The sequence below is a fragment of the Tachyglossus aculeatus genome, chromosome 17 (assembly GCF_015852505.1).
Source record: "Tachyglossus aculeatus isolate mTacAcu1 chromosome 17, mTacAcu1.pri, whole genome shotgun sequence".
Taxonomy (NCBI): domain Eukaryota; kingdom Metazoa; phylum Chordata; class Mammalia; order Monotremata; family Tachyglossidae; genus Tachyglossus; species Tachyglossus aculeatus.
The window spans coordinates 611,333-635,080 of NC_052082.1; the positions used below are offsets into that span (position 1 = coordinate 611,333).

Below are 23,748 nucleotides of genomic sequence, written 5' to 3' on the forward strand. Positions count from 1 at the left end.
TGAAATCTAAGCAATGTGAGTGCCATTCTCTGGATACTTTTACACAGATTACTTCATGGAAGCGAACGGTGCCGAGAGAAACTACAAAATTCAGGCAGTGATTTTCATGGGTGAAATACTTTTGAGACTGTGGAACCGAAGACTGGTGAAAAAGACGGCCAACCAATGGACTGACCACTGCTTTATTTATTTCGACTACTGTCTGTCTCCCCATCTCGACCACAAGCTCATTTTAGGCAGGGAACACGTCTACCAACTCTACTATATTGTACTCTCCCAGTGCACTGCACACAGTAAGTGCTCAATGAGTACAATTGATTGAGGGTGGCTGCATCTTCCCCAGGTGTGGAACCCCGAAATACCAGATTTCCCAACATCAAATGTAGCAGGAAAGGAGTTGTTTTAAATGTGATCGAAAGGTGGTGATTGATGATGACGCTGATAAAAATAATGACGGTATTTGTTAAGTTCTTACTATGTGCCAAGCACTGTTCTAAGCACTGGGTACTGTTCTGATGCGAAGTACTGTAGTAATCACTGGGGTAGATAGAGGATAATCAGGTCACAATCAGTTCCTGCCCCACACAGAGCTTCCAGCCTAAGGGACTGAAGCTTGGGCGACTGGGGGAAATCTCAAGAAATCAGTTTGCAATGAGATATACCGCCAACTCTTCTTTTTTTTCCCCCTGCTAACAGTCCACGTCAAGGGGAGCAAACACAAGACTATAGAAAATGCTGGAAGAGGAACAGTACCGGGAGCAGTCATTTCCCAAGGGGGCATTTGATTTTGGTCTGGCTGCCAAAAATGCTGGCCTGCAGAGAGAACGAGTTTGGCTCTGAGAAGGGGCCACAGGCAAAAATTTATCCAAATGCTCGTTAGACTGCAGTGATTCTTGTCAACCTTTAATGAAAAAAGTTAAAATCCCAGCCTCCTCTGCATTCGTCTACAGACGCTTTCTTCACTATGAAGCAAATCCGGTGATCAAAGTCATTTTACCTCCCAGATTTTCATCAGGTGAGAGAACCTTTAACTGTAGAGTATTTCTCTAATGCCTCAATTTAAAGTTAAAAGCACTTCAAAAAAAAATTAAATACAATCTTTGCATCTGAAATATCTACTATTTTGTAGTTTGTCGGTATCATTTTTGGAGACTTCAAACGGTTTGCATCTGAAATACCTGCTATTTTGTAGTTAACCAATATCATTTTTGCAGCCTTCAAAAGGTTTGCATCTGAAATACCTGCTATTTTGTAGTTAACCAGTATCATTTTTGGAGCCTTCAAAAGGGGGTCTTGGTGGGCTATATTTTTAGAGATTTGGAAAAAAGGGTTTTCTAGAACAGATTTTCAAAGATAACGCTGCCGTTTGAAGAGGATGATCGAGTGAGCCAATATCCAGCAGGATACACTAAAAATTAAAGCTTCTGAGGCACAGTGGAATAGAATGAGGGAGAACCAAAGGCCCCCACGTGTTGGAATTTGTTCGGATTGCATTTGATCAAAAAAAGGGTCAGTGAGCCACCCAGATCTGAGAGAGGAATGCCTCTATTTTCAAAAGTGCTCTCAATTCAAGTAAATTGGGCAATCGTTCATGATTTGGGCTCTCATTTCCCCTGCTACTTACTATTAAGCAGGGTCCATCCTGATGAAACAGGCTAACCCGAGGACAGAGCCTTGCGGGCGCTGCCCGGCACCAAAACGCTAGTAGTAGAGCTGTGCTAAGTGCAAGGAAGGGATGCCTGTCCTCTAGGGGCTTACCATCCAGCTGCTGCCCTACTCCCACTTGGAACCAGGACAGTGTTGTTGCGAGGGCAGAGATCGATCGGTTCTACTGGACTTTCTCCTGGCCATCCTCTGCAATGCATGGTACTTGGTCTCCCAGGACGTGCTCGGCAAAGACTATCGAATGATTCACGTTGGAGGAGGAAAGCAAATTGACATTTGTGCTTCCTGTGCACTTGTTTGGCTACTATTAATAAAAATAATGATTGCAACATTTGTTAAGGGCTCAATAGAGAGCCAGGTCTACTATGCACTGGGATAGATCCAAGGTAATCAGGTTGGACACGGTTCCTGTCCCACATGGGGAGCCCAGTCCAAGTACGAGGGAGAACAGGCACCGAATCCCCATTTTATGGATGAGGACACTGAGGTCGGGAGAAGCTGACTTGCCCAAGGTCACACAGTAGGCAAGTGACAGAGCCAGGAACTGTTCGAACCCAGGTCTGATCAGCTGCTCCAGCTGTAGCAACGGCTGCACGCATCCAGTCACGTTCACTATGATGATCAAGGGAATCAGTGGGAATACAACCCTCGCAAAAATCAATCAGCCAAACTAGAGTATTTACTGAATACATACTGTGAGCTCAGCAAAGCGCCCCGAGTGCCCAGGCAGGAAGTAAGTGAAGAACCGTGCCACTGGCATGCCATTCCCACAAGGAACTATTCCAAGAGCAGGCCGTGGGGGCTCCCAGATCTTTGTCATCATCATCCTGTTCAGAGTTGTTTCCTGCCCCGGGAGCAGTGCGGCAAACCCGGTACCTTCTTTCTTCTCCATTTTTTCACAATCCCCAGAGAAACGCCACCTCTACAATTCATTTCTGTTCAAAACAAACTTCAAAGCCACATGCCCTACAAATGGGTTTGAAATACTCCTAACCTCCCCTCACCTCCTCTTTGGCACTACAGAATGAAATTCTAGTAAAACTTCCAGATCCTGATCACCCCAGCAGGTAAAATCATGACCTCTGCACACAGAAACCACTCAGTAAATACCATTGATCCATCAATGACCTCAGCAATTGTCAGGGGATGTGGGCATTCATTCATATTTATTGAGCACTTACTGTGTGCAGAGCACTGTACTAAGCCCTTGGGAAGTACAAATCGGCAACATATAGAGACCGTCCCTACCCAACAACGGGCTCACAGTTTAGAAGGGGGAGACATACAACAGAACAAAACAAGTAGACAGGCGTCAATACCATCAGAATAAATAGAATTATAGCTATATACACATCATTAATAAAATAGAATAATAAATATGTACAAATAAAGTAGAGAAATAAATATGTACAAATATATACAAGTGCTGTGGGAAAGGGGAAAAGGGTAGGGCAGAGGGAGGGGGGAGGTGGGAGAGGGGAGGAGGAGGAGAGAAAAAAGGGGGCTCAGTCTGGGAAGGCCTCCTGGAGGAGGTGAGCTCTCAGTAGGGCTTTGAAGGGAGGAAGAGAGCTAGTTTTGCAGATGTGTGGAGGGAGGGCATTCCAGGCCAGAGGTAGGATGTGGGTCAGGGGTCAACAGCGGGACAGGTGAGAATGAGGTACAGTGAGGAGGTTAGTGGCAGAGGAGTGGAGTGTGTGGGCTGGGCTGTAGAAGGAGAGAAGGGAAGTGAGGTAGGAGGGGGTGAGCTGATGGACAGCCTTGAAGCCGAGAGTGAGTAGTTTTTGCTTGATTTGAAGGCTGACGGGCATCCACTGGCGATTTCTAAGGAGGGAAGTGACATGCCCAAAGCGTTTCTTTACAAAGATAATCCAGGCAGTCTACATGTTTTGTTTTGTTGTCTGTCTCCCTGTTCTAGACCGTGAGCCCGTTACTGGGTAGGGACCATCTCTATATGTTGCTGACTTGTAATAATAATACTACTAATGATGGCATTTATTAAGCGCTATGTGCAAAACGCTGTTCTAAGCGCTGGGGAGGTTACAAGGTGATCAGGTTGTCCCACGGGGGGCTCACAGTCTTAATCCCCATTTTACAGATGAGGTACCTGAGGCCCAGAGAAGTTAAGTGACTTGCCCAAAGTCACACAGCTGACAATTGGCAGAGCAAGGATTTGAACCCATGACCTCTGACTCCAAAGCCCGGGCTCTTTCCACTGAGCCATGCTGCTTCTCTAAGCGCTAGTTTGTACTTTCCAAGCACTTAGTACAGTGCTCTGCACACAGTAAGCGCTCAATAAATAAGATTGATTGATTAATTGATTGAATGAATGAATGAAAAAGTATAAACTGAAGCGGGGAGAGACAGGAGGATGGGAGATCAGAAAGGAGGCTGATGCAGTAATCCAGTCGGGATAGGATGAGAGACTGAACCAGCAAGGTAGCGGTTTGGATGGAGAGGAAAGGGTGGATCTTGGTGATGTTGTGGAGGTGAGACCTCCAGGTTTTGGTGACGGATTGGATGTGTGGGGTGAATGAGACAGCGGAGTCAAGGATGACACAAAGGTTGCGGACTTGTGAGACGGGAAGGACGGTAGTGCTGTCAACAGTGACGGGAAAGTCAGGGAGAGGACAGGGTTTGGGAGGGAAGATAAGGAGCTCAGTCTTGGACATGTTGAGTTTTAGATGGTGGGCAGACATCTAGTTGGAGATGTCCTGAAGGCAGGTGGAGATACGAGCCTGGAGGGAGGGAGAGAGAACAGGGATGGAGATGTAGATTTGGGTGTCATCGGCGTAGAGATGATAGTTGAAACCATGGGAGTGAATGAGTTCACCAAGGGAGTGAGTATAGATGGAGAACAGAAGGGGACCAAGAACTGATCCTTCAGGAACCCCTACAGTAAGTGGATGGGAGAGGGAGGAGGAGCCCGCAAAGGAGACAGAATGAATGGCCAGAGAGATAAGAGGAGAATCAGGAGAGGATGGAGTCTGTGAAGCCAAGGTTGGATAGCGTGTTGAGAAGGGGGTGGTCCACAGTGTCGAAGGCAGCTGAGAGGTCGAGGAGGAGTAGGATAGAGTAGAAGCCATTGGTTTTGCCAAGAAGGAGGTCACTGGTAACCTTTGATAGGGCAGTTTTGGTGGAGTGTAGGGGATGGAAGCCAGATTTGGAGGATGTCTAGGAGAGATTTGGGAGTTGAGGAATTTGAGGCAGCGAGTTTAGACGACTCATTCTAGGAGTTTGGAAAGGAAGGGTAGGAGGGGGATAGGACGATAACTAGAAAGGGCAATGGATTCAAGAGAGGGTTTTTTTTTAGGATGAGGGAAATGTGGGCATGTTTGAAGGCAGAGGGGAAGGAACCAGTGGCGACCGAGCGGTTGAAGATGGAAGTTAAGGAGGGGAAGAGGGAAGGGGCGAGAGTTTTCATAAGATGAGAGGGAACGGGATCCGAAGCACAGGTGGATGGGGTGGCACTTGAGAGGAGGGAGGAGATCTCATCTGAAGATACTGCCGGGAAGGATGGGAAAGTAGCAGAGAGGGTTGAGAGTGGGGGGGATGGAGAACGGGGAGGGGTGACTTTGGGAGCTCAGATCTGATGGTGTTAATTTTACTAATGAAGTAGGAGGCCAGATCGTTGGGGGTGAGGGATGGAGGAGGGGGGAGGAACAGGGGACCTGAGAAGGGAGTTAAATGTCCAGAACAGTTGATGGGGGTGATGAGCATGGGTATCAATAAAGGAAGAAAAATAATTCTGTCTGGCAGAGGAGGGGCAGAGTTAAGGCAGGAAAGCATAAAATTAAAGTGAACAAGGTTGTCTTGGTGTTTAAAGTTTTGCCAGCAGCGTTCAGCAGCTCAAACGTAAGAGCGAAGGAGACGGACAGTGGCTGTGATCCAAGGCTGTGGGTTAGTGGTGTGAGAGCGATGAAGGGAAAGGGGACCAAGCGAGTTGAGTACAGAGGATGGAGTTGAGAGCAGTAATCTGTCATCAAGAGTGGGTAGAGAGGATAGGGAGGCGAGGTGGGGTGTGATGCACCGAGAGAGATGGATGGGGTCGAGAGAGCGGAGGTCTCTGTGGGGTAGTAATACAGATTTACGGGGGGGAGGAGTGTGAGTGAGGAGGCAGGTGAGGAGGTTATGATCAGAGAGAGGGATTTCAAAGTTGGCGAGGGTGGAGATAGTGCAGCGGTAGGAGGTGATGAGGTTGAGGGCGTGACCAAGTTGGTGAGTGGGCGAGGTGGGGTGGAGCAGGAGGTTGGCAGCGTCAAGGAGAGATAGAAGGCGGAGGAAGCGCCTCAGTTCATTACCACTCCCCAGCAAAAGATGGGGCGGGTCCCAAAGGAAGGAACCTGATTCTCCCTGTACTACTACTCCAGGAAGTTTTACACAGCACTTATGTCCACATTATTCGTAATTTACGTATATTAACTATATGTCTGGACTGTAAGCTTGTTGTGGCCAGGGAATGTGTCTGGTATATCGTATTCTCCCAAGCGTTTAGGACAGTGCTCTGCACATGGTAAGTGCTCAATAAATACCACTCATGGACTGACTGATTTGTAAGAAAGGCTGGAAGGAACTGATTACTTTCTTCACGTGGTGGGTGTGTTAAGCTTAGGGTGGTTGTGGGGGACAGAGGAGAGAACAAGAAACCCACAGAGATCCTTTAAGAAGCAGTGTGGTCTAGTGGAAAGAGCCCAGGCCTGGGAGTCTGAGGATCTGGGTTCTAATTCTGGCTCCGCCACTCGTCTGCTGTGAGATCTTGGGCACGCCACTTAACTTCTCTCTGCCTCCGTTACTTCATCTGTAAAATGGGGATTCACAGTCTTAGTGAACTGAACTTGGGAGATGGACTGTGTCCAACCTGATTATCTTATTACCTCAAAGCTTAACACAGTGCCCGGCACATACTTCTGTAAGCTCATTTTGGGCAGGAAATGTGTTTTTGTTTATTGTTAGATTATACTCTCCCAAGCAGTGCTTTGCACACAGTAAGTGCTCAATAAATACGACTGAATGAATAAAAAACCAACAAACCCTCAAATGCCAATTTGATTCAACATGAATTCTGGGCAGGCCCTTGTTTTCCCCTTCTCAGGCTCAGAGTGAGAGAGAAAGGGTTGAAACGTGGGCCTGATGATGACTTTCTGACACCCCTCAACTGTGGGAAGGGCGTTGGCCACCTGCGTCCCCCACGGGTCATCCTGGGGCCGGGCCACTGAGGTTTCTTTCACTTGCATCACCTCTTCAGGGGAATTTGGGGGCAAAACAAGGCTAAGGAAGACCTCGTCTTTCACCCACTAATACACCTACAGCAACAGTCCTCAGGTCTTCACACTAGAACTGCATCCAACAAATAAGCAGTTCTATGGCAATTCACGGAAAAACTGCCGATGACCCTCTTAAAATAGCTGGAATAGTTGGTTCCAAGCGCCAGATCCACTGAGTTCTGTCAATCCTGCCATTTAAACAGGGCTTCGGGAGCCAGAAATCAGAAGCTTCAGATGAATTCTCAGGCCCAATGTCTTACCCAGGAAAAGCCTTTCATGCCCTATTCTGCTTGTCTTCACCTAAAATGACACTTCCCCTAGAAATGGTTTGGTAGCTGAGAGGCTGTAGGGTGGTTGGACTGTGATCCACCGAAGTGCAGAAACCTTAAGAATTTGTCCAGAGCAAAACTTCACTCCAAGTAATTACTATAGTCAGGAGACTTCATGGTGCTGGAGGCAAACTGATCTCAACAGTCCTCCAGATTGTAAACTCGTTATGGGAAGGGAACGTGTCTGCTGATTCTGTTGTGCTGTACTCTTCCAAGTTCCTAGAACGGTGCTCTGCACACAGGAAGTGCTCAGTAAATATCACTGATTGACTGATTGAGCAATTGCTAATCAACAGTCAAAGGCTGTTTTTGTACCAATAAGATAATCTGCGAGTCATAATAATAGTAGTAATAATAATTATGGTATTTGTTAAGCATGTGCCAGGCACTCTATTAAGCGCTGGAGTGGATACAAGCAAATCTGGTTGGACACAGTCCCTGTCCCATGTGTCCCATGTCCCATCAAAACAAATAGAATTAAAGCTATATCAATCAATCAATCAATCAATCAATCGTATTTATTGAGCACTTACTATGTGCAGAGTACTGTACTAAGCGCTTGGGAAGTACAAATTGGCAACACATAGAGACAGTCCCTACCCAACAGTGGGCTCACAGTCTAAAAGGGGGAGACAGAGAACAGAACCAAACATACCAACAAAATAAAATAAATAGGATAGAAATGTACAAGTAAAATAAATAAATAAATAGAGTAATAAATATGTACAACCATATATACATATATACAGGTGCTGTGGGGAAGGGAAGGAGGTAAGATGGGGGGATGGAGAGGGGGACGAGGGGGAGAGGAAGGAAGGGGCTCAGTCTGGGAAGGCCTCCTGGAGGAGATGAGCTCTCAGCAGGGCCTTGAAGGGAGGAAGAGAGCTAGCTTCGCGGAGGGGCAGAGGGAGGGCATTCCAGGCCCGGGGGATGACGTGGGCTGGGGGTCGACGGCGGGACAGGCGAGAACGAGGTACAGTGAGGAGATATATGCACATCATTAACAAAATGAATAGAATAGTAAATATGTACAAGTAAAATAGAGTAATAAATCTGTACAAATATATATATTATATATATATATATATATATATATATATATATATACAGAGAAGCAGCGTGGCTCAGTGGAAAGAGCATGGGCTTTGGAGTCAGAGGTCAAGGGTTCAAATCCCAGCTCCGCCAATTGTCAGCTGTGTGACTTTGGGCAAGTCACTTAACTTCTCTGTGCCTCAGTTACCTCATCTGTAAAATGGGGATGAAGACTGTGAGTCCCCCGTGGGACAACCTGATCACCTTGTAACCACCCCAGCGCTTAGAACAGTGCTTTGCACATAGTAAGTGCTTAATAAATGCCATTATTATTATTATTATATAATCAATTGTCTCAATCAATCATTAACTTTTTGTTCTGGTCCTTTTTGGTCGAGTCCCCCTCCTAGACTGTGAGCCCGTTGTTGGGTAGGGACTGTCTCAATATGTCGCCAACTTATACTTCCCAACAACGGGCTCACAGTCTAGAAGGAGGAGAGAGACAACAAAACAAAATGTATTAACAAAATAAAATGAATAGAATAGTAAATATGTACAAGTAAAATAGAGTAATAAATCTGTACAAACATATATACAGGTGCTGTGGAAGGGAAGGAGGTAGGGCGGGGGGATGGGGAGGGAGAGAGGAAGGAGGGGGCTCAGTCTGGGAAGTCTCCTCATCTAGCACAAATTCCTCACCATTAGATTCATGGCCCTTAATCTCCTCTTCTCCTCCTCATCAAGCACAAATTCCTCACCACTAGATTCATGGCCCTTAATCATTTCTTTCCTCACTACTTATCCTCGGTCCTCTCCCACTACAATCCAGCCCACACACTTCACTTCTTATACCAAACTACTCACTGTCCCTCAGCCTCACTTCAGCTGCCCTAGACCCTTTTCTCACACCAGCCCTCCTATCTGGAATTCCCTCTGCCTACAGAGCCGAGAGACCAGCATTCTACCCATCTCCAAAGCCAGACTGAAATCACATCTCCTTCATGAAGCCTTCCCAAACCAAGCTCTCCTTCCCTCGACCCTATTTTCCCTCCCTACTGCCCCTTTCATGCACTTGGTCCCACCTCTAAGGACTTGGGTATTTCCCACTCTATCCCACTTAAGTACATATCCTTGCACTCTACTGCTTTCCCTTTTTTTTTGGTCTGCCCTGTTAGAATGTAAGCTCCCCGAGGGCAGGGATTCTGTCTACTAACTGTACTGAATTCTCCCAAGCACTTAGTATAGTGCTCTGCATAAGGTAAGTGCTCAGTGAATACCACTGATTGATTGAATGATTGGTTCCTGGCCAGGAACTCAAGTCAGCTGGAAGTTGTGAGTGAGTGTGGGTGTGTTGGGGGGTGAGGTGGTATAAACATCACCCTCAACAAATGAATGGTGTACAGAAAATAGATTACCTATTTCTTTAGGGTGGCGGCAGCAGCGTGACCTGGTGAAGCAATGGACTGGGAGTTGGAAAGCCTGGGTCCCAGACCCAGCGAAGCCTTTGGTGACATGACCTCAGCCAAGCCAGTAATAATAATAAATAATAATAATTCACAATTATGGCACTTGTTAAGCCCTTACTATGTGCCAAACACTGTTCTAAGCACTGGGGTAGATACAAGGCAATCAGGTTGTCCCACAAGGGGCTCATATTCTTAATTCCCATTTTACAGATGAGGTAACTGAGGCACAGAGAAGTGAAGTGGCTTGCCCAAGGTCACACAGCAGAAAAGTGGCGGAGCTGGGATTAGAACCCATGCCTTCCGACTCCCAAGCCCATGCTCCTTCCACTAGGCCAAGCTGCTTCCAGTGGTGCCCTCCCCAAATCTCTGGAAGACGGAGGAGGCCACAGTGTGGCTTGCCGGGATCCCCTAACCAAACTGGACCAAGCAAACAATCCAGGGGTGACACTCACCACCCAGTGACCTACGTGGGACCGACTGCTAAAGGCCGACACTGAGTCTAGCAGCAAGCACAAATTCAAGGTCAAGCAGAGGAGCCCGAAACCTTCCACCTTCTCTCCCTGGGAGATGACTGCTTTTTAGTCCCCAAAGAGGCAGGGCAGCAGGACTTCATCTGAAGCCTCATCAATCATTATTATTATTATTTTTATTATTATTATTAATAATAATAATAATAATAATGTTGGTATTTGCTAAGCTCTTATTACATGTCAAGCACTGTTCTAAGTGCTGGGGTAGATAAAAGGTAATCAGTTTGCCCAGGAGGGGCTCATAGTCTTCATCTCCATTTTACAGATAACTGAGGCCCAGAGAAGTTAAGTGACTTGCCCAAGGTCACAAAGCTGACAAGTGGCGGAGCCGGGATTAGAACCCACGACCTCTGGCTCCCCAGCCCAAGCTCTTTCCACTGAGCCATGCTGCTTCTCTAATATTATTATTATTATTATGGAATCTGTTAAGTGCTTACTATGCGCTAGGTACTGTATTAAGCACTGGGGTGGATACAAGCAAATCAGATTGGACACAATCCTTGTCCCATGGGGGGCTCATAATCACAATCCCCATTTTACAGATGAGGTAACTGAGGCACAGAAAAGTAAACTGACTTGCCCAAGGTCACACTGTAGGCACATTGCGGAGCCGGGATTAGAACCCATCTTTGAAGATCATTAATCTGGAGGGCTGCACAGATGGGCTTGTTATCCAAACGGTGCAAAGACCTTTTAGGGGGGCTGGAGACTTAAGTTCCCTGGCTCTTATTCGTCCGTTTACAGAAATGACCCAATATAGACATTATAAATTTCTAATTGAAAGGAGTCCTGATTGGTCTGGGACAGCCCGGGTGTCAGACAGGTGGAAAATGGTCAGGGAGGGTTTGGGGGGTTTGTGAGGCGGCAGCCAGAGCAGGGACTCTCAAAGCTGGCTCAGGTGGCTTGGGGGAGGAGTTGCCATCGACTTCCTCATCGTCATCACCAAAAGCAGCAGTCACTGAACCCCTCCTGGGAGCAGAGCCTGGTCCTGGAAACTTGATTCATTCATTCATTCACTCATATTTATTGATAACATCTAACAGCAGAAGAACTGGTCCCAGCCTCGGTTTACAATATTAGGGCCAGGTTTGCCAGCAATGGGCAAACCTATAAAGTGTGGGTGGGTGGGTGGCGGGGATGACGTGGCTGAGTCCTGCTGGACAGTATCGTTGAAGAGTTGGTCACCGTGAGGAGCCCGGCTCTGGGCCTGGCTTGTCTGGGGTATCTCTAGAGGGAACTGTCTTTCTGATCTTCAAGCATTTTCAGTTGTTCAAAAAGACTTTATTCCACAGACAACTCCGGAACATTAGAGTCGGGCTGTGGTCGGCCACTGAAGGATCTCTCGTAAATAGTCCAGATGTCAGGTCTCCGGACAGCTGGAGGTTTGTCGGCTTGGCCAAAATTTAGGCATCAAATATTTGGATCATTTGCCTATGACGTGACCCCACAGGATCTCCAGAAAGAACCCTGGTCCCTGCAAACTCAAAAGTGGGAGAAGGAACTGAGGAAAGGGCGCTCGCACTTCAAGTTGCAAGGGCTGGAATCACAGCCTATCTAGAGATGCCGAGGCAGCACTAGAACTGAATCAATTGTTCTAATGGAGCACTTACTGTGTACAGAGCACTATACTGAGTGCTCGAGTGATCAACAAAACATTCCCTGCCCACAATGAGCTTACAGTCTAGAGAGGGAGTGTAAGCCCACTTGGCAATACAGGAGATTCTCAAGTTTCAAAAAAAACAAACCAAATCCCCACACACCCCATCCAACATGCTCATACACTTTTAGATGGAGGTGCAGCATTCTTAGGCCCGGAACTCTCAGAAACAGAAGTGGCTCCAGCCTCTGCCACTTCAGGAGCTAGCGGTTTGACAGCCACCAGGCTCTTCAAGCAACAATAGTGACAGTGTTGTAGTCTGAGATACACAAGAACCTGACCGCCACCCGCTCCTTGCCTGAGTGCCTGGCCCGCCTGTGCACTCTAAAAGAAGGGGTGCAACAACACCGCTCAGGTAGGAGGGAGGCCTCCCACCCAACTGCTTAAGCCGCCAGTCCGAACTTACAATCTCAGGGCCAAGGCCGGCTGCTAGCCCGACCCCGCCACCGGCCTTCCACAGCTCTAAGTTAAAAACCAGGGGAATGCAGAAATATCAGTGTGATTTAGCTGTCATTTGTAAAACGGCATTGGATCTTTCGGTACAGTTGGACGCTTCCGAACGACCCTCCATGTCATCAGCATTTCAATAAAGCCCTGTAAATGTTTGTTTAATTCTTTCCTTTCCCACTCAATTTTCATTATAGAGAAATGCTAATCATCCTTTCTGGAGGGCTACTGCGCTCACTGTTCACGTGATCGGAACTGCACGGAGCACGATTCCGTTTTGCGCCAGTATCTGAGGTGTGCAATAAACCTCACTGGATCACCATATTCTTCGATGTGGTTAAAGAAAAGGGAGAAAATGGAAAATTCCTTATTTGTCTAAACTCAAAACCCCAAAAGTAGAGTAGGATGCTTTTCTCAATTGCCCTTTAAAATGCTGCTCAAGCACATATTACAAGGGGCTATGGGCAGGGAAGGAGGTAGGGTGAAGGTGGAGGGACAGACAGGGTGTGGCTCTTTAACCTGGGGGGCACTGAGGGAGTCAGGACAGACAGAACGGGTGGGGGCCTTTAACCAGGGGGTTTTTGGGGTGGTGGTTGGGAGATCATCATCATCAATCGTATTTATTGAGCGCTTACTGTGTGCAGAGCACTGTACTCAGCGCTTGGGAAGTACAAATTGGCAACATATAGAGACAGTCCCTACCCAACAGTGGGCTCACAGTCTAAAAGGGGGAAGTCTAAAAGGGGGAATGGGGAGATGGGGCCGAGGATGGGGTGAGGGTGGCTGGAGGGAGAGATAGGGTGGGCTTCTTTAACTTGTGCGCTTCAGGGAGGGGGTCGCTGGGGGAAGAAGTACGAGGGAACCCAGAGCAGTTGGAGAGACAGCAGGAACAGCACATGGCAGCAACTCCAATGATGGTGGAAGAGGACTTGAGAGTGCATCCAGGGAAGGCGAGGCCCGCCCCCGGCTCTCAGCAGGCTGACAGCCTCTCCCACTCCCGAGGTCCCCTCCCTAGTCCAGGCCCTGGAGATGCAACCTGGGGGACAGCTGAGTGCCGGAGGAAATCCTAGGGGCGCGGTGGAGCAGGACTGGATGCAGCCTCATGGGCAAAGGCCTCCACAGTTTGGGCTCTGGATGTGACAGCAGGCTCTGAACCCACCACGTCCTCCAGGACCGGATAACCCACCCAGGAAGAGCGGACAGCTGGCCGGCCACACCCTGCCCCAACAGGACGCTTTTTCAGCTGTCCCGGCCCCACCCGGGACCATTATCATCCCAGACCCTTTCGTGCCCTTTTTATTGTGGCCGAGTTCCATCGCTCAGAGGTGGACGGTGCCAGACCTCACATGGACCAGGAACAAATGGGAGGGACGAGAAACCCAGAGAACTGCTCTGGAATGGGGTCGATTCGCATTAGATGTCGGCAAAATGGCGGCCCGGGTGCCAGCCCAGGCGCCTCGGGGTCCAGGATTTAAAGCAGCGTGGCTCAGTGGAAAAGAGCATGGGCTTTGGAGTCAGGGTCATGGGTTCAAATATTGACTCTGCCAATTGTCAGCTGTTTGACTTTGGGCAAGTCAATTAACTTCTCTGTGCCTCAATTACCTCATCTGTAATAATAATAATGATGGCATTTGTTAAGCGCTTACTATGTGCAAAGCACTGTTCTAAGCCCTGGGGGCGACACAAGGTGATCAATCAATCAATCATATTTATTGAGCGCTTACTGTGTGCAGAGCATTGTGATCAGGTTGTCCCACGTGGGGCTCACAGTCTTCATCCCCATTTTACAGATGAGGTAACTGTAAAATGGGGATGAAGACTGTAAGCTCCCCTTGGGACAACCTGATCACCTTGTAACCTCTCTAGCACTTAGAAAAGTGCTTTGCACATAGCAAGCGCTTAATAAATGCCATCATCATTATTATTATTATTAAAGCGCTGGCATTGACCTCCCCACTCCCAGGACATCCTTGGAGGAGCTCTGAGACCACAAAGAACAGGGTGGGGCAGAAAGCCCGGCAAGGAGGAAGGAATCATTTGGAAATGGAGAATGAACATATATGTCAAAGTGACATTAAAGCCAGAAGGGCCCTTGCTGGCTGCCTCTTCCTCGAGACCATGGTAGTCCCAGCAATAGCTTCTCATTTTTCTCTTGAAAAACAAACACACGTATTTGTGTCATTTAAGCAAATGTCAGCCGAGAAGCGGCTGGCCTCCCACAAGAGGCTGCTAGTGCCTTTTCACAAATTAAGCAGTCTCCACGAGACTCAAAACAGGCATTCTTTAATGATTAGGCACGTGATCGTTTTCCTCAACAGCCGCAGCATTCTCCTAAAATACCTTATCTTCCCAAGAACTAAAAATCTCTCATTTTACGAGTGGACACCTTGCTGGAGTGGGGTGTCTTCTTTAAGAAAACTTGGTGGAGAAGGTTGGAACTCCAGCTCGGAACTGAAGGTGCAAAACGCCATCATTTTAAGAGACAGCAAGAGTGCGAGGGCAGCGATGAACTGGGCCTTCAAACCGGGTCGATATCCCGCCTGCAGATGGGTGGCTTTCCTCTTCTGGGGCTATCCCCCGTAATGAGCAACGAGCTCCCAGGGTTCACCAAGGAAAGCCATACTGGGGAAAACTGAGAAATCTGAATGTCTTCAAATGGTCTGTCAGCCCCGCCACCCCGGAGTCCCACAAAATCCCTAACACTGGAAGGCACAGACCTGAGCGTTGCCACTAAGAGGGCACAGTACAGTGCTCTGCACACAGTAAGAGCTCAATAAACAAGACTGACTGATTGAGGGGGGTGCTCTCCCTGTCCAGCCCCTGGGCAGACTGGTCCGGGCCTAGGGTGCCTGACATTTAAAGGGCATGAAAGGAGCTGATCCAACCACAGACCCAGGGAGCTGTTGGAACGGCCGACCCCGGGGAGTACCAGGCCTGCTTCCGTCCGTCCGCTGCCCACGGCAGTCTCCCATCCTTCTGGGACAGGTCGATATTCCACCTGCCTCCACACAGGACAGGATTTCCTTGTGGGAACGATCACGGTATCTATGGGCAGCGACTCACCTTGCGCCCGTCACTTGCGTGGCAATTCACATTCAAAGGAGTCAGCAGAGCCATGAGTTTCTCTTCATTGCCGCTCCTGCGGAAAGGGAATCACTAGCTCAATCGGAGAAGATTAAGGAGTTTCAGAACAGAGCAAAAATGTGTTTACTCCAAAGGAAGTGGCCACTGCAGGGCTCTGTTCTATCAGTTTTCCCAATGAATTCCCCTCAGCTACAATAAGGTCTAGCCTGGAAAACAGGCCAGGGCTCTCCGAGCCGTCTGATGGATTGGACACACAAACTTTATTCTGGTATCTTGGGAGACAGACAGGCAGATACACAGACATACACCCACATTCACACCCCCACCCCCACATACAGAAATCCAAAATGCTACCAAAAAGGAAAACGTTATTGGTTAAAATTATCAAAGCTCTAAAAAGAGTTTTGAAAGAAATAGGTTTGAAAGAAACAATTTCTGAATATCATTTTTCACTTTACAACCCTGCTCAGACCTCAAAACGAAGCATCGCAGAGGAAAACAATTAGGAAAATAAAGCTACAAGCGCTGCGCCGGCGCCGGGCAGGAGAAGTCAATCAATGGAGGGCTGGGTTGGGGAGGACAGGTAGCAGGGGGCCTGGGGCTCTCGGGCACCGTAAGAAATGATCCGACTCCCGCAAGCAGTTTCCGCCGCCCTCTCAAGCATCCCCGACTGGAAGCGGCGCCTCGTCAGAAGCCTTCTCCTAACCCACGGCCAAGTCCCCGGCTCATCTGCACGGTCCCATATGCGGCGAGCAGACAATGACAGTCAGCCTGGCTTCCAGCACCCCCCACCACCCCCATCATCAACCCCAAGTATCACCATCACCGCACCCCCCGGCCCAAAGCACCACATCCACCAGAACGGAATGGGAGTCAAGACACTCACCTAGCAGCTTCCAGGAGTTCGTCCTTCTTGTATTCACCTAGATGATTACAAAATATCATGCTGTTAGCATCGGGCAGAGACCGCTGGGGAGACGCGGCAGGCGGCAGACGCGGCGGAGTCGGGGAGAGGCACGAGTGGCGGCGGCGGCGGTGGCAGACGGAGACCACGCCCCGCCGGGCCAGGGAGCCGTGACGTGAGCCTGCTCGGGAAGGGCAGCACCACCAGTGCCTTGGAGACCGGCAGCAAACTGACGCAGCTTCTTGTCCAATCCTCAAATGAAATGGCTTCCTCTAGACAGCCAATGAGTGCTAAGTGTCAAGTCCAGAAAAACACACACACACACACACACACACACACACGCACACACACACGGAGAGTGGCAGCCCAGCCGAAGACAATGGCCCCACCCCCCGCTCAGGCTATTCATGTGGCCACCGCCTGGCTACTTGTGCGGCATAATTAATTTCGAGACAAAAAGCATAGCAGTGGGGCTCTCGAAAGGGACAAGTGACAGGAGAATCCCAAACACCCACTGGTGTCTTTGTTGGGGCAGGCAGGAAAAACTTTGTTTTCCACCGCTGGCTAATCGGCAATGCGGCGGTTTAACAGGGACCGAGCAGATTGCCAATATCGGACTCGCAGAAGCCACCGTCCCAGTGGAGCTGGGAGGCAGGGAGAGGGCTGAGACTGGAACGGTGTCCCGAAGCTTGGGGAGGTGAGGCTCTCGGGGGCTGCCGCCGGGTCCTGCCGCACTGGGCTGGAGGCCTCAGCTACAGCCCCAGACTGGGGATGGGAGGCGGCCCACCGAGCAGCATCTACCCTTCACGCTACAACAGTCCGAAGAAGGCAGGAGGCTCCGTGACATCAATGAATGGGAGGGAGAGGACGCTCAGCAGCGTCAGGACCCTTTCCAACACAACCAAGACGACAGTCCAAAGAGATATTTCTTTTCCAGCTGAGCGCGATTCGGGGCCCCTGGCATGTGCCCCAGGACGCTCCGTGGAGGACCCCGGGGACCCTGATTCCAAGATTACAGCAGCATTTCTTGGCCACTGGAGGCCTTCCGGCATCAGCCTGATGACACGGGGCAAGAGAAAAATGAAACGACTCATTTCAATAATAATGGAGGAAACCCGGTGCTGAAAATGAAGACTCATACCCTAACAGATTTCTCTTCTCAAGATTGAATAAGCCGACTGTCCAGAGACCACGGGAGCCTTGGAGGCACTGCCGTGGGCATGGCCTCCTGGGAGGCTGCTCCCCCGAGGACGAGAACGGGGAACGGCCGTCCAGACGGCTCCCGATTCATTCGTCCTAGGGTAGACGTTCTGAATGCGTGTTTCTATTAAGGCTGAAGGCTTCGTTTAAATCCCAGAAATGGTGCCAGGCTATGGGCTTCCAGAGAAGTGACCTTGGGGCCAAGACAGCTGGGAGGGGATTCCACACTTCCCCGACCCCATGCTCATGTCAAACAAACTTCCCTGATCCCAGCCGAGAAGGGCACTCCTGTGGGAGAAAATTGCCACGGGAGCTCAGGAGAGACCTCTCCCTCCAGCAGGGAGGATACATCTCACCGGGGCTCAGTTACACCCATTTCTAATCCACCACTCATTTTTGTGGCCAAGTGGCTTCCGGACAGCTAGTCACCAATGGGTCAAGACTCAGGCTGTGGGGAGGTTGCTTTTCTTCATTCATTCATCCATCCATCCATCAGTTACTGTGTGCAAATCACTGTACCAAGCGCTGGGGAGAGTACAATATAACACATTCAGACACATTCCCTGTCCACAATTAGCTTATAGTCTAGAGGGGGAGACAGACAGACATTAGAGATATTATGACCTAGTGGACAGAGCACAGGAATGGGAGACAGAACCAATTCTGCCACTTGCCTGCTGAGTGGCCTCTGGCAAGTCACTTGATTCACAGGACCATAGTTTCCTCATTAATGAGTTTCCTCATTGCAATGACCACCAGTAATACCAGAAGTGCTTTGCAGTCCAGGCCGCTCAAAGCATCATACAGAAATACTCATTGTGATAACTCCGTTTATTACCATGTGGTTCTGCTATTAGAAAGTCCTTCTCTCCTCTGCTCCTGAGGGAGCTTACGTCGAGAGCAGATTCTTTGGCAGTTCTGAGGCTTCTAGGATTTCCAGGATCCGCGACGGTGCTTCCAGCCGCTTCCGGTCCAGTGCGCCCAGCAGTTTCTGCACCCTCCTGTTCACCAGAGTCATCTACCTCAGCAGTAACTGCAGGCCAAACTCCCACAGGATCTCGTCAAGGTGGCTACGGTTCAGGGTCCGCAGTGACCGATGCAGGATAGGTAGGATCTCCAGCAGCGGGGCAGGAGGGGTGGCCCTCAACCCCGCTCGGCCCTCAGTGGAGCAGACCCCAATTCTCTACCAGCGCGGCAAACCCCACGACGACATCGTGGAGACTCTCGCTCTGTTCGAAGAAGTCATTCTGGTACGGCGTCTTCACAGCCGTCACCACCTCCTGGATAGTTTTCCTCACGAGGGCCAGGTCCCTGTCTATCGTTGGCATGCTGCGACCCCCCCATTGGTGCCTCCTGCCCAGGGGAGCGGGGGGGGCTGCTGCCAAATGGACTCCAGGGTTGCTACGCTTCGCTCTCCCGCACCGGGGGCCCGATCCTGATCTCTGCTCCTGCCTACCACGCCCAGCCTGGTGCCCGAGGGCCAAAGTCCCGAGGCAGGCAGCTAAAACCTTCCTTCACAGGTCCTGGCCCCAGACACCAGCAGCACACGGAATCCCAGCCCCAAGGCTCGTGAGAATGCCTGGCTCCTGGAGCGGCGACCAGTCTCCAAGTCGGCCACACTCTGGGCAGGGTTTTCTATTCCAGAGTAACTACCCGTTCCACCAATTGTCAGCTGTGTGACTTGGGGCAAGTCACTTCACTTCTCTGGACCTCAGTTAACTCATCTGTAAAATGGGGATGAAGACTGTGAGCCCCCCGTGGGACAACCTGATCATCTTGTAATCCCCCCAGCACTTAGAACAGTGTTTTGCACGTAGTAAGCGCTTAATAAATGCCATTATTATTATATTACCACCTGTCTGTCCACATAAAAGACCAGCACTCCATCTGCCACACAGGGCTACAAGAACAGAGCTGCCAGAATGGAGAAGATAGATGGCTCAAAGGAGGTTTTTGGATTCTGAGGGGAGGTGATGAAGGGGGATGAGAGGTGACCTAAAGAAAATGAGCAGGCACCCGATCCAACTTCCACTTTATTAACTGTGGTAGAAACTGGTTTTGCTGCCCAAAATACCTACAAATACATCTTGTGTCTTCATAGATGGCAGACGACTTACTAAACAGAACATTCACCAAGGTAGAAACTAAAGAAAACCCTTGGGAACTTTCTTAAACTGTGGTAAAAATTCCACATCCACCTCCTGCACAGTGGCCCTGAGCCACCCCGGGATGGACTGGTAACTAATGGGCATGACAGGATGGGACATCTGCTCCGCCACCACGATTCCCACGGGGCACTGGAGGGGGTCTGGTCCCTGGAAGCCCCCGTTGCCCCTGGCTGGCTCCACCTCTCGAAGCAACTGCTGAGACAATGCAGAGTCAACTGTCCCGCCATAGCGTCTTCAGACGTAGCGAGGATGTCGGCTGGAACCCCAGAACATGCCGGGAAGCCCTGACCCATCCGCACTGCCCCTGAGGCTCCACAGACGGGGAAGAGAGGAGGGAGTCACGGGCACAGTCCCAAAGAGGGTGGCAGAAGGTGCTCCCCGGCTCGGCACCAGCTCTCCCTCCTCCCCTTCCTACTCTCCCCCGAAATGCAATGAGTTTGGTTTTCCACTCCAGGCAATATGTGGAGGGTGTTGAGGGGGCAGGGTAGGAAAGAATACGACATACCCTGAACTAAATTCCCAAAAGGACAAAGGCGAGGCATAAGGTGACCCCAGTGTTGTAAGGGAACAAGCTAAGGCTGCAGACTGGTCTCCATGCTTGGAGACTTGACTGCATCTCAGGAAAGGTGATCAAGGTCCATCTGGGGGTCCACTGAACTTTGGTAGCCCCCAGTATGACACTACAAGATGCTCAAACAAATGGCCAAGATAGGGTTGTAGCCAGCAAACAACCTTGGGGCCCAAACATCTTGCATCAGTTTCCAGGAAGTAAATAAATTCCTAAATGTAACTGACAACAACAACGATCCTAATGATGAGACCAAGAGCTTGAAGATGCACAGGGGGTTTGGGTGGCACTGACCAACTTCGAGGTGTGCTTTAAGAGGAAGAGAAGAAAGCTGCTGTCCCATCTCATCACCCACAATCGGCCAGCAAAGTGAGCTTCCACAGCCTCCTGAAAAGACTCATCATCATAACTTCTTCTTCCGTTCACGTTGCGATGGTGTGGTTTGAATTACTTTTCCAAAGATGAAACAATACCTCAGCGATCCTGAATGTTACAATACCTTGCACTTAAACTTGATATAAGATGATCCCTTTCCATCATTCACACCCTCACCAGGCCCCACCCAGCCAGCAAAGCCAGGCTATTTCCCCCACTCTGCAGAAGGAAGCTTCTCTCTGGAAGCGGGTAGGGGGTCAGGAGGTGTGGCTGCTTTGCTAGTTGGGGCCTTAATGGGCTCCAAATTTAGCACTCTAAAAAAACCTGAAAGAGATTGTGCGAGCAAATGAGATCATGGGCAGGCTTAAATCCCTCCCAAAATAAACTAGATGAAAAACATGGCAAATAATTCCTAGGATCTGTCAGAATACAAGCTGTGGCCAAGGAGGGTTCAAAAGGCCATTCATCACCTGTGGGGCAGATCAGGCCAACGGTGTGTTTACAAAACCCAATGGCTCATAATTCCACGCTATTTTTCTCCAACCGTTTTACAACTTGGGTGACTCATGCTAATGGGGGATATATGGGGAGAGTGGAAAATGGAAATGCATAGCTCATATCCAAACCTCATTGCAGCCAGCCACCCAACCTGTTGGTGCAGCAAGTGTTTTACCAAGATTCAGTCCAAACTTCTGATTCTGGGTTCTGCAGGTCCATAGCCAGGAAAACCATTTCTCTGGATGTGTGGGTCCCCAGGTTCCGGAGCACTTATCTTTCATTCACTCATTCATTCAATCATATTTATTGAGCGCTTACTGTGTGCCGAGCACTGTACTAAGCACTTGGGAAGTACAACTTGGCAACATACAGAGACGGTCCCTACCCAACAACGGGCTCACAGTCTAGAAGGGGGAGACACACAACAAAATATGTGAACAGGTGTCAAGTCATCAGAATAAACATAGATAAAGCTAGATGCACATCATTAACAAAATAAATAGAATAGTAAATATGTACAAGTAAAATACAGTAATAAATCTGTACAAACATATAGACAGGTGCTGTGGGGAGGACAAGGAGGTAGAGCGGCGGGGTATGGGGAGGAGGAGAGGAAAAAGGGGGCTCAGTCTGTGAAGGCCTCCTCGAGGAGGTGAGCTCTCAGTAGGGCTTTGAAGGGAAGAAGAAAGCTAGCTTGGGGGACATGCGGAGGGAGGGCATTCCAGGCCAGGGGGAGGACGTGAGCCGGGGGTCGACAGCAGGACAGACGAGAACGAGGTACAGTGAGGAGGCTAGCGGCAGAGAAGCGGAGGGTGCGGGCTGGGCTGTAGAAAGAGAGAAGGGAGGTGAGGTATGAGGGGGCGAGGTGAAGGAGAGCCTTGAAGCTGAGAGTGAGGAGTTTTTGCTTGATGCGTAGGTTGACTGGCACCCACTGGAGATTTTTAAGGAGGGGAGTAACATGCCCCGAGCGTTTCTGCACAAAGATGATCCGGGCAGCAGCGTAAAGTATCGAGCTAACTTGGGTTTGCTGCTGCCCTTAACACTGCTGCAGAAACCTAGAGTCTGTGTGTGTGCGTGTGTGTGTCTGTGTTCGTGTGTGCGCGTATGTGCATGTGTGTGTGTTTGGGGGGGGGGGGGGGTGCGGCGCTCAAGAGACTCACTCCCTCAGCCTAGACCCGGTAGAGGTTCCTTTGGCTCGACCCAGCCAGCAGCCCAGCTAGCGTCGGCCCCAGTGACGGTGACGATGGCGGGCCAGACGGGGCTGGATTTTGCTCTCAGCGATGCTACAGCACCCCTGCGGGCTGGCCTGAGGCTTCTGAAGCCCCTGTGATGAAAGTCTGTACCACCTGCTTGAAGATAATCATGACTGTCTGATCTGGTCTGGTCTGGGGGGGGGGGGGGGGGGGGGGGGGAGTCAAGCCCAGTCAGCAGTGCAGAGTGTATGTGGTTGGGGAGAGACAGCATGGGACAACCATCCCTGGCTGGGATGGACCAGAGAGCCCGAGGAGACCCAGTATGTCAGCAGAGCAGCAAAGGGCTGGGGCCTTGCTTCAACCTGCTGGGTGCTCCGGGGGAGCCTTGCCCTTGCCAGGAGGCTCCACTGGCTCAGGAAAAGCACAGGGACGGGACTGGGGAACAGGGCTCAAACAAGCCCCTGCCTACCTGAAAGCTGATCTTTCAGCAAAGACGGAACCGGATTTATAATGGCATTTTATAATGGCATTTTTATTAAGCGCTTACAGTGTGCAAAGCACTGTTCTAAGCACTGGGGAGATTACAAGGTGATCAGGTTGTCCCACGGGGGGCTCACAGTCTTAATCCTCATTTTACATATGAAGTAACTGAGGCACAGAGAAGTGAAGTGACACCCCCAAAGTCACGCAGCTGACAATCAGCGGAGCCAGGATTTGAACCCATGAACTCTGACTCCAAAGCCAGGGCTCTTTCCACTGAGCCACACTGCTTCTCATGAAGAAGAGAGATAGATACAGGTGACTTAGGCCCTGGATCTTTGCTTTCAACTTTATTCTTTTGTTAGCTTTCTTTTCTGTCAGGAGCATCCCCATCAACTTGCTGTAAATCCGAACCAAGTTACCTTAAAATGGGGAATCTGTCCAGCTCCTACCCAATGCTGTTCTCTCCCTGCACTCCCCCTCCCCCCAACACACAAACGCCCTGCTGCACACTTGGCTCGACCCCCAGACCAAACCAAACCTGACATCATGGTTATCTTCCTGGCTGGAGGGCAAGCAGGTGATTCAGACTTTCACAGAGGAGGAAACAGAGGCCCAGAGAAGTTAGGTGATTTCTTCAAGGGCACACAGCGGGTCAGGAGCAGTGGTGGATTAGAACCTGGGCCTCCTGGCTCCTGCCTCTTGCACTCGGGCTCTTTCCCTCAAGCCACGCCCACCTCACCACTAAGGTGACAGGAGGAATCTACCAAGTGGTCACTCAGACTGCCTTGGCCAGAGGTTTGTGTTCCAACAGCAAACTCAATCAATCAATCAATCGTATTTATTGAGCGCTTACTGTGTGCAGAGCACTGTACTAAGCGCTTGGGAAGT

The 23,748-nt window shown here is 49.8% G+C and overlaps 1 protein-coding gene across 1 annotated transcript in view; it reads right to left on the reverse strand.

The window, feature by feature from the left end:
• TNKS (tankyrase) overlaps positions 1–23,748 on the reverse strand; it is a gene marked incomplete at its 5' end in the record, with an annotated part of 115,013 nt that overhangs the window by 44,194 nt on the left and 47,071 nt on the right. Inside the window, 2 exon segments of the mRNA XM_038758943.1 lie at positions 15,451–15,526; positions 16,358–16,394. Of these exon segments, the coding sequence (XP_038614871.1) occupies positions 15,451–15,526; positions 16,358–16,394 (113 nt within the window).